General features: G+C 28.0%; 1 protein-coding gene across 2 annotated transcripts in view; it reads right to left on the bottom strand.

Annotated features, from left to right (window-relative positions):
* The window catches only part of LOC129968759 (diacylglycerol kinase zeta-like), a 121,939-nt gene that overhangs the window by 75,483 nt on the left and 34,375 nt on the right, over window positions 1-12,081 (bottom strand). For both annotated transcript variants that reach the window (XM_056082984.1, XM_056082985.1), the window contains 4 exons: window positions 11,215-11,292; window positions 9,761-9,817; window positions 7,868-7,936; window positions 1,881-1,913 (listed from right to left, as the gene is read on the bottom strand). In XM_056082984.1, coding sequence (XP_055938959.1) covers window positions 1,881-1,913; window positions 7,868-7,936; window positions 9,761-9,817; window positions 11,215-11,292 — 237 coding nt within the window. The remainder of the gene's footprint in view (window positions 1-1,880; window positions 1,914-7,867; window positions 7,937-9,760; window positions 9,818-11,214; window positions 11,293-12,081) is intronic.

Here is a 12,081-nt window from a genome sequence, read left to right as displayed (position 1 = left end):
AAAGTATGTCACTGCCAAAAATGTTGAGTTTTCTTTCATTACAAAATATAGCTTTCTTCCAAAGGTTGGTCTCCAATTGATGAGTTTTTGCAAACTTCAAATGCTTTTTCTGAATTTGCAAGCTGATGAACGGTTTCTCTCTAACAATGCGACTTTTATATCCAGCTTGTCTAATGGCATTTCGCACAATTTCAGCACTTACACTTCTGCCTATGATTTGAAAAGTTTCTGCAACAAGTTGGATTAACCATATTGTCGCAGCAATCTAAAGGAAAGTGTTAAAAATTTGGGCTTAGACGGAAATTCCATTTTCCAGCAGGACAACGATCCCAAACAGAATGCACGTAACGTCAAAATATGGTATCTTTTTCATTATAAATAGCAGTTATACATACCACCACAATACACCGACATTAATACCATTGAATATCTGTGGGTCACACTCGAAGCAGTGGTTCAAAAACACAAAATTAGAAACAAAACTCATTTAAAACAAGTGGTGCAAGAAGAATGGGATAAAATATCTTCAGATACCACCAAAAATGGGTCGAATCGGTACCATGACGTTTAGATGCTATTATAAGAGCCAAAATACATGCAACTTGATAGTGACACTTTGTTTCTATGTGTGAAATTGCAAAAATTTCATTGGTGTATTCTCAATTTTTTGAGCCAAAATTCTGCGTATGTTTATTCAAAATGCTTCTGAAACTTTTCAATTTAGAAGTTTTTCGTTTTTATTTATTTATTTATTTATTTTTACTCTAAATTAAACCATTTGTTATGTGTAAAAATAAAAACATGTTTCCATTTCCCAGTAATGTGTTATTTATATTGAAAGTCGGATTTATCAAGTAAAAGTAAGGTGTACTCTCAATTTTTTGAGCCACTATAGATGGGAAGCAGGAATTACAGTTTAGTGATACCATAAAGTAATGTGATTAAGAAATTAGTTTTATCAGTAAACTCATTTTTGCATGAAAATTACGACAAAATTTTAAGACGACTCTATAAACTATAAAACATTCGCACTCTTAATATGTATTGTATGCATCATAGATTCAGTGGAAACTGTACTGTCTATGCAAAATGATGATTCAATAATTATCAGATATATCATTTGAAGTTATTTTTCAATATTTCAATCTGTTTCAAACATGAACTTTTCTTAAAATTATTAGTTCAATTATTTGATAAAATTTAGAACATTATTAAAATAAGTAAATCTGTAAAAGAAAATTTAAAAAGGGGACGGTGAATTTGGCTTCAATCGCATTTAGAAATTTATAAGCCTTTAAATGTAACTTTTCGAAATGCTAATGATAATTTCTTCTAAATAATCAGAATTCAAATGTATTTTTTGTGAGAGTGCTCATAAATTAAAGTTTCCCGAATAAAAATGATAACTGTTGATAAAAATTGATAAAACTAATTATAAAAATTTTCAGACAGGAAGTCTTTGTAAACTATCGGAGTTTTTAATACTTATTGACACAAAGTAAAATTTTAACTTATTTTAGTTTAAAAACTTTCTTTGCAATCTTCTTTGAGGAATTAAAAATAAAAAAAGAAATTTTTATGAAATTCTTTTCGAATAACCGTAGTCAAGTTTTTCGAACATTCAATTTCGAGAAACATATTGAATTCTTTACATTATTCAATGCATATATGAAATATTGAAATCAAGTTTTTGTTTCCAGTTATTTTTAGCTGAAGAAATTTTACCGGGCAGCATATTGATCAGATTCCAGTTTCAATATATTCTCTTTCAGATATGCGGAAATCCTAATAGATAAGATAAAACGCTCCCTCCATATTTTATTTTTATTATTATAGCATCTGGAATTCAATACAGGTAAAAATTATAAAAGTCAACTTACGTTCAGAAGACTGCATACTTTGCTTCCAAATGTCTGAAAAGAAGAATTTAAATAAATATATATATAGAGAGAGAGAGAGATAGATATATATAAATATATCGATAGATTAAAAATACTTTTTGTTTAAGCATATAATGATTATGAGTTCTCTTTTAAACAATATGTACCATTCAGATATGCAGAAAAGAGATTTATGCACTAAAGACAATCTTTATTATTATTTTTTTTAATTTTAAACATATTAATTTTGCTATAAATTATTTTATGAACAAAACCATTCATTTAAGTGCGTAGCAACAAAGCTCGTAACTCCTTTTTAAATACAATATTGATTAAAATTGTACAATTATTGCTTCAAAATGAGTTCGTTGATAGAAGAACGGAATTTTCATTAGAAATCCATGGCGATGATAAAAAATGTGAGTGATTCTATAATGCTTCATTGAGCAGTGCGTGATTCCATGACAAATTCTAAGATAATCTCAATAATTGCCATAAAAATGAATAATGGTGATCAGTATAATGTTTAACATCTGTTAACCCTTATGTGGTTAATTTTTTTATTGATAGATTGGTGCAGTTTTCGGCTGAGGATAAATTGAGTTTTAATATTTCTGTTGGTCTTTGAAAATATTACATACATAAATGAAGGTCCTGCTTATGGTTTGTCAGTTATATGAATAATATTTTGTTACTTCAAAATTCTGTACTGGAATGAATCAAGAAAAATCTGTCGCTTTTAAAATTGATAAATTAATAAAAACAATAGTTAAAAAAAAGAAAGAAAAAAAATTCCGAAAAAAAACCCTTAAGAAGTTGTTACTAAAGCAGCACCAGATATTTTCGTCTACCTTAATTACATATCTGCAGTTTTTTTAAAACTTTACTACTTTAGTTTTACTTTTTCTCTTTTTTTCTTCACTAAACGTGTTTATTGCAGAATTGTGGTAACAAAAGTTGTAGACAACACTGTAGAATAAGCTCATTTTTAACAGCAATATTTAATCTAGCTTGATACAATGTTTATATAGTCAACATTTAGTTTCTAAGCAAATAAATTAATTTGTTCAAAAAGTAAGCATACAGTTAGAAGATGCTGTATTTTTTATGTCCGTTAATGGGTATGATATTTCCCAAAACTGCGGTTTATTAAATATTTCTGCCATCACTTTGTTAATTTATCAGTTGGAATAGTGAAAATTAAAAATCATATCGACTTCACAGATAAATGGTTTAGTGAGAAATGAATGCAATTTCAGTGTCTTCAATTTAAAAACGCTTTAAATAAATAAAAAAACATAAGAAATTTGAATTCATTATAAAATATCAGCGCCTGAATTCAATTATTGAATATAAAATGAAGTTTTCCAAGTTTTATCTTGAAATTATTTTGCATAGTTTCATAGAATACGTACATTACAATACTGTATTTCTGATATTCGAATTTTTACTCTTTAATGCAAGAGGCTATATATTCAGGCCTTTTCCAGCTATGAAAAACATTGATTTCTATTTTCTATGCCTTAAAGACCTAATAATTAATATTACTAAATATAAAAGAAGTTATATGGCGAAGTTAATTAACAACTGAATGAAAAAACATGCATGGAATTCAATGTGCATTAAAAAAAAGTTGAAAACTTTCAAAAGCTGATAGTAAATTTAATAGTTTTATTTTATCAAGAGTCTCAAATTTAACAAATATTTTAGTTAAATTTGAGACTCTTGATAAAATACTGCGAGTATACATTTTTAAAAACAGATTAATTTTTACTTAAAATGTCATGAAGTGTAACGAAAACGTATAAAAATTCAGAATTATTTTTATTAATTAAAAATAAAACTGATTTCGTATAAATTTTGTTCGAATTTAAATGCTAGCATTAATTTCACTGTATAAAATATAAGTTAAATAGTTTCAAATTTCACCGATTTCTAATTTTGCTTGTCTCTCGCAATTTAATTTTTTTTAAAAAAATATATTAAAAGCCATATTACAAAAAATTATTCAAAATTTCATTATACCATTTCAAAAATTTGGATTTTGATTAAAAAAAATTTGATAAAATTTACTAATAAAATTTTTAAATTGAAATATAAAAATTTGACGTCTTAATAAAATATTTTACTAATGTGCACAATAAAGTCCCGAATATCTCCTTATGCAACTTTCCTAAAATTCAGTTTTATAGAAAATGCCTTCAAACATGATAATTTACTTAATTAGTTTAAATTGTATTAATTTATTTGTACTTCAAATTATTGTAGAAATATAAAAACAAAGTAATTTAAAGATAATACTTTTCCAAATGAAATTCCTGGGTTATTTCCCAAAAAATTTGGATTTTAATGTATGCAGAGTCTTAAAATAATATGGAAACCGCTTACGCAGGATGATGACCATCTCTCCATGATCAAACAGAGATCAGCTGGCGGTGGGCAGTGTCTGTCCTAGTGTCAACTGTAGAATTTGTGTGTGTTGTTCCGTCAAATACATAGCACTCAAGTTGATTAGTATCGGTGTTGGCACTCAGAAATAAAAAAGGGAGCGTAACCATGCAACCAAAGTCCAACAGAGCACACAACTTTTATTGCTTTACTTAACAAAAAAGGGAAGGACTTGTCGAGTTACTTGCTCCAATGTAATTTGTGTGTGCTCCAATGTAATTTGTGTGCGAGGGCCCATCGCTGCTTTGTGTGCGAAGCTTTATCAAGAGTACATTACGGAGTGTTAGCTCGAAAACAGTTAAATGGTATTTTAAGGCAAGCAAGTAAAGAACTCGGTTTAAAATTTTTAGCAACTTTTGTTCATGTGTTTTCTTTCCTTTGAAAGGTTTTATTCGAAGACAGGAAAATTTCACTAGCAGATGCTTTTTTATAAAGCTTTTATTTTAGTTTCGTGGAAGTGCTGCCACTGTAAATTGTTTATAATAGCTTTCTTAAGAAACGTAATATACATATGCAGGATGCTCACTGTAATCGTGGTCTAATGCCTTATTTCTAAACTGTTAGAGGGGTTATTTATATCCGAAAAAACACTTTAAAGCCATAAATAATTATATTTAATGTGTTTTTTTCCAATAAATGCATTACAAAAAAAGCCCTATTATTTCTAAATTTTTATCCAATCTCTCACTTTCTTTTAATTATATTTCGTAAAACATCGTAGAGGTGTTGGATCTTTAAATATAAAAAAAAAAGAATCTTTATTTTGTGACCAGGACTGATTGATTTACAGAATTTTCAATTTCATTAAGTCAATCAATGGTAACCTCGAATAAGTGCCATCCGTTTATTATGAGATTTTTCTCACGTTGCCATAAAATTTTTCTAAAATTGTCCGAAATAGCGACATTCAATAGTCCATAACTCGGCCAGTCTCTAATCGTGTAGAAATAAGTTGCAGAACAACGATCAGAGTGGCCATACTTATATTAAGTTTAAAGTTATTGAATGATAGTTAATAAATACGATAAATGATAAAATGAATACAATTAATGCTAAATAATCCATATAAGCTCTGACATCCATAACACCATCGTATTTATAAGTGTCATATGCATGCGTGTTATATGTATTTATATTTTTTCATTCAAAGCATGATCATCCTTTTGATGTTTATCAAAATGTTTCATTAAAAATATTTTTATATTAAAAAAATCTAATATTACTAATACTATGCACGCACGACTGTTTGTCATTTAATTTTCTATATTTTCAAAGGGTCAGCCTTTGACCTAAAATTACTAAATTAGCATAAATCAATTTTGGAGCGTAATACTATACACTTCAGAATTTTATTTACATTTTTGATTATGAGTTTATTTAATTAAAATTTAGGAGTTTTGGTGCCTTTTCACGATACCTTCCAAAACTATTAATGCGCAAAATTATTTTTTATATCATTTTAAAATTCAAAATCAGCTCTTTTTAAAAATTACAATCTAATCAAATTTTTTTCTTTATTTTGAAATTTTTTAAAAAATAATTTTTTTGTACAATAAACACTATTTTTCTATGTTGTAATAAAATTCAAACTGTTTGCATTATCTTATCTGTTTTCGTGGGGTTTTTTTTAAATTGAAAGCTAAGGAAAGACGATTTTATTACTGTTTGAGCAATTTGCCAGTGAAATGAGAAAAAAAGTTAGAGCATCGAGAGAGACAATGTACAGCTAAAGATAGATCACTTGGCTACTTAGGCTTTTAATGTCAGTGCTATCTTATGGAACTCTAGTCCAATAGAAATATTTATGCGCACTATAAACGGAGAAAGAATTAAGCTAATGAATTAATAGTGCTTTAATACTTATCACAATTTAAAATATTTTATTGAAGCAAATATGGATATTAAGCACGGGAGATTAAAACGAAGCGAAATATAACCAGTATTCCTTGCGATGCAGTTGGCCGTAAAGAACCGTATTTAATAAAACAAAATAATACATTCTGTTTATGCTGCCATATTGCAAATCAAATTCACTGCAAAATTTATTATGCAATGCATGTATTACCTGCTCTGCATTACAGGATGAAATAGGAAATGATGTCTCAGTGTAACAGGAGATGATATACAGCTAAATTTTACATGATATCTCACCTTTTGTCAAGTGACTCATGCTATTCTCTTTGGTCAAGTGATGATAGCTTCAATAAGGTATATATATTTATTTTTTGTTTTTTTCATGTTTTTTAAACGGCAATGCTAAACAATAGTTATTGTCGAAAAATCATTATAAAATAAATAATAAATCATTTTATGTTTAAAAATAAATGAAAAGCACTCAAATTCGAATATGTAAAAGGGAATAATGTGAAAGATTACAATACGAAGGCAATGCTTTGAAAGGGACTTACTCCGAATATTTTATTTGCATGTGTGCCATATTATAGTTGTTATAGAAACATCGGAACACATTCTCTTTTCTTGAGTTCACTATCACCATTATGAGTTGAAATATTAACGATGCAGTTTCAGATACCAATGGAATTCCTTTCATAAAGTTGGGAAATGTACGGACGAAATTATCATTCCTGCAGTTTATATCGAAAATCAATGATAGTTCAATCTGCTGGAGTTATATTATTGGCACGATTTAAAAGAAATGAACATCAACTATCACAATTCCACACTATTAATGTAGAAAAGTTTGAACGTTATAAAACAACAGACTAATATTAATGTACTGAATTTTTTGGTCAGTCGGCTTGATACCTTTAATATACAGTGCATTGTGTTCCAGATTGAATCTCTTTATGAGAACTCTATGAAGAGAAGTAAAAACAAATATTTTTAATATAATATCAGTAATAATAATAATGAATAGTAGTAATAATAATTAATGAACTTCATTACAATTCTTTACTGTAGTAAAATGTCCAAGATTATTTCATTTTACTATGCTGCGTTTGCTGAGACATGACAGTGGCATAGAACTAGAGTAAAAACTGAACTTAACCAAGATTAAACTACTAAGATTTATCTAGTTTGGTCATGACTTTGCACTTAGATGTACAAACGCCAATCTTTGCGAAAAAATTTCTGTTTACACTGTTGTCGTCATCAGCTTTTCGTCTCTACAATCATCTACCTATTATATGCCTGCTCTTCAGTCCTCCCTATGGAAGTGGGCAAAACTCTCAGAACCTCAAGAAGAACGTCCTTCGTCTGACCAATTAGTATAGCTCTATCATTCTCCGCATTTTTTAAACTACTTATAGCTAATTCATAAAATAATCTATAATCTCGGGATTGTTCTTTGTCTTTACTTGTAACGGTTTTGTGCATGCATAATTTTCAAAGGAAAATCGGGAAAGAATAACGATATTTCAGACATTGCCATTTAAGTCCTTTTTTTCCCTTCCAAAAAGTCACTTATAATTGTTCGCATAACGACGTTCGTAGTAAGATAGATTATCATTTAAACGTAATATTACATTAGTTTTCAGCACACTGTATATAGTACAGATTCTTATAAATAAACTTACTTTTCCACAGGTCCTACATCTTCCTTTTGGAGTCGGACGCGCAATCCAGTGATGACTAGTTGCAGTATTCTGTACATGAAAAAAAAATCAACCGAATAAAATCTCAAAAAATTTACATACTGTCATACAAAAAAAATATTTTCGTATTTCAAATTCTATTATGTCAAAGAAATAGATAAGAAATTCAGGGATTTAAGATTATTGAAAGATTAATAAAAGTTAAGAATTTGTGAAATCTTCATTAAAATGAGTTCTGCCTTTCTGATCAAATAAATAGCATTAATGAATAAAAGTCTTCAAAACTGCCATATGTTATGAAAGTTTTGAAAACAGGGACGTTGATTCATTTCTTTTTATCGTTATATTATTGGAATTTCTTTCCATTTATCGAATTTATTCACCGTTCTTTATTAATAGCAACGTTACCATAGTGTACAAGCTCTTATCATACATGTTAAAAGTAGGTCTGACAAAGTATGCCGACTGCATTAATGTATCAGTGAAAGTTCCCACTTACACCTTTTTAAAAGCGATCTTAGCAATTCTCTGTAAACTTGCTGCTGTAAATTTTACAACTTTTTCAATAATGTGGCAAAATGCCAAAATGCATAATGATCCTGACAGCACATTGCAATGATCGACATATTTATTTTACAGCATGTTTACAATAAAATTACACAGAATAGAGAATTAACAGGGACTGAATTATCAAATTCCACAACCTCCTGTCTTTTTCCACATCTCTTTCTCCTTAGCGACTCGTCATCTTTGATCCCCATTCCCAGTATAGAAATATACATTTTTAAGCAAAATTCATGATTCAAAAACGTAGATTAATTTTTTAGCGTTACGTGACAACGATAAAAAAATTACTGCCGACCTGATCAGGCATTCGGTTTTAAATTGAATGATCTTCGTGATGATAGTTTCACGGGAGCTGAACTGTAGTTCGTAGGATTTAGGGCCACGTACCATCGGCAGAACGTCACGCATTCCTTAAGGAGAGATGTCCCATTATGGTATGGAGTTAACGTGATTCCCCCAGGAAAAGCTAGAATCTTCTCACTTATGCGGCGATACCTCAAACATGCATTCTTCGTACCACTCCTGAGTACGAAAAATTCTGGCCCTTTTTACACTTTGTATATTTTTACCCAAGTCTAAGATTTCTTTATCTACATGTGTTTACATATAACAACAATTGAATCGATAATTTAATGAAGGGGACAAATCCAGAAATTGCTTCTTATGGAATGTATAGACAAAAAAAATACTAATGTTCTTATTATTTTTTTAACCAAACTTTTTTGCTTTACATCGAATCTAACTTAAAGATTTTTCTCCCACTTTTACAGTAAAAAAAAGAGGATCAGTGAGATAAACAAAGAGTTGTGCATGTTGTGTATGCTATCGTTTATTGGCGCTTGTCCTCTTTTCAAACTGCTCACTCAATTTATTTAAGACTTAATCTTATAAATCATATTCTAAATAATACTTTTTGTAAATTTTGAAGTTGAGCATTTTTAATTCAACAATACATTTCTATATTTATAGAAACACGAAACAAATAGCTGGAATTTTAATGGAAGCAACTTGGGCGAGATTTTTTTTATTAAAAATATTGAATACGTCCCTATAATAATACACATAAACCTGTATTTACAAAAAAAATTATGAAATTAATACTCTGCAAATTATAAAAATTTAGAACTTTGTTTGATTATCAAAAAATGTATTCAGAGTTTTAAAAAAATTGAAAATGGCGCTGTTTATAACCTAAAAGCTACGGGCTGTATTAATTTGTTAAATAAGATTTCAATTCCAAACTTTTGCAAATTATAAACTTTTTTAAGAGTAATTAGAAAGTTAATAAAAGCATTCTAAGATTCTTACCTCTCGATAAGAACCGATTTCAGCATCTTGAAACGTTGGCCGGCACATGACTTTCATCTGTAAGCAGATAAAAAGATATATATATATATATATATATATATATATATATATATATATATATGATGAAAATTTTTTTTCTTTTACAAAAAGAGGAATTTATATTGATAAGGTTCATTGAAACCTTTGAAATTCTTTCAAAAATGTAATCCATTCGATAGTTTAAAACTCGTTTTTATCAATACCTTTGATTTCCTTTTAAATAGTTTATTAAATTTTATTCGGTTAAATTATTCTCAACAACTTTATTTTATTAGATTGATATTAAATATGAAATTGAATAAGCTTTGGAATTTTGAATAAATGCATTTTCTTCTGAAAATTGATCTTTTTGTTCGTTTATTCAGAACTGTGATTTATTTTTTAAAAATGCTATTTAATACTAAAATTTAAAATACTATAGTTTTAAATTCTATGGAAAAAATAGAATTATGAAATACTTCATTACAACGTTAATTCATTTGCTTGAACTCTTCTACCATAGTCAAATATGCACGTATGACTTTTCGTGTCCTTTTTCCTTTTAAAAAATTTTTAAGGGGTAGAAAAAGTTTTTAATGTATATTTTTATAAAATTAAAAATATATATTTTGAAAAGGAATCTAAGCTAAATTCAGTGAAATGGAAAACATCATATGCAAAACATTATTTGATTTCAACAATTTTTTGTTATTTATTCTTCACTTGAGTTTCCAGATCGTGTGAACAGAATAATTTAAAACTTTAAAAAATGCATTCTAATTTTATAATTAATAAAACAAAATTACAATTTATAAAATCGCAATGTTACATCTATACAGTTAAAACTATTAAAATACAATGTAACAATTTTATTTTATTTTTATTTAGTTGAGGAAACGCATATTATAACATTAGAACACTGTAAAATTGTTTACAAATTGAAAGCGCATGGCGCCATCTATAATGAAAACCGTCAACGAATTCAAAAAAAAAGAAAGAAAATCCATTTTTGGAGCTAATCGCTTTTTTTCTCAATAATATAACAGCGAATGAATTTTCGTCGTTTAATTTGAAGAATTGCCAGCTAGTGTTTGACAGTTCAAAGTTATTCGCATTTGAATAAAGGAAACTTTATTTGGGATTTTATTATGTTATCTATTATGTTACTCTTTATAATGACCAGGCTTCCTTATAACAAGCTCTTGTTTTTTTCGCTATTTTTCAACATAGTCTGTTTACAATATGTTTTGGAAATTTCACTTCCATTATTAAACACAAGTCTAATTGGATATTAAAGCAGAAAATGATTCTCCGTATTTCAATGAGTTCAATGTTTGAAAGTCAAGAGGAATCGAAATGACGGGTATTAGTGAGATTAATATGCTGGCAAATTCAACCAGCATATTTTTATCTCCATTTTGTTTGACTATACTTACCTTATCGATAAGAATACTTCGGCACTCTTCATGGACGATTATTCTACAAGATGCACATTTCATTCTGGGACCTCTATCCTGAAAAAAAAAAAAAACATTTTCAGAAGACGTATTGTTACCAGTCTATGAAGAAATATCATAATGGCGGAATCTTCTTGATTAAATTTATGTAAATGCTATAATATTCATCGTCATTAAGATGCCAAATCACATGAATGTTACAATAGTCACTTTCATTGTGATATAAAATGACATGAATGCTATAACATTTAAATGTATACCTTAGTAGCACACAAATATTGAACAATCTTTACAATATTGTAAAATATTGTTGAATATTGAATGATATCATATAATGTAGCTCAATATTGTACAATGTTCTACATTTTCTACTGTACAGTTCTACATGGGTAAGACAGATTATCAAGTATTCAGTTACACATAGTTTTAATTTTTATTTTTTGAAAATATTATCATTTTAAGCTGAGAGCTAATTGATTCTTTGAGTAAGCTCATTTTTCTTTGTCTTTTTTGCTTAATGTTCATGAATATGAAGATGTATTGTAATTTAATATTGGTATCAATACTGCTCATTAAAACAGGAAAGAAAAAAGTGATGTAAGCAATAATTGTTTGAGCTATTTCATTCATAAAATATGAATTTCATCAAAAAAATACTAACTATATTCAAAATGTGAAGAATAGTTTGTGCACTATCAACTAAATATATAAGAATCTCTTGAAATTTTGCAAATTCTTAGTAAGTTGACAAAATCTGAATTAAAGTGCGAAGTTTTAGTAAATAATGCCTTTCCCTATTACCTCTTTTTAATATCTATTTAATAGTTTCGAAATGCTTCCAAGAAT

The sequence above is a fragment of the Argiope bruennichi genome, chromosome 5 (assembly GCF_947563725.1).
Source record: "Argiope bruennichi chromosome 5, qqArgBrue1.1, whole genome shotgun sequence".
NCBI classification, from domain to species: domain Eukaryota; kingdom Metazoa; phylum Arthropoda; class Arachnida; order Araneae; family Araneidae; genus Argiope; species Argiope bruennichi.
This window is presented reverse-complemented; position numbering and strand designations above follow the sequence as displayed.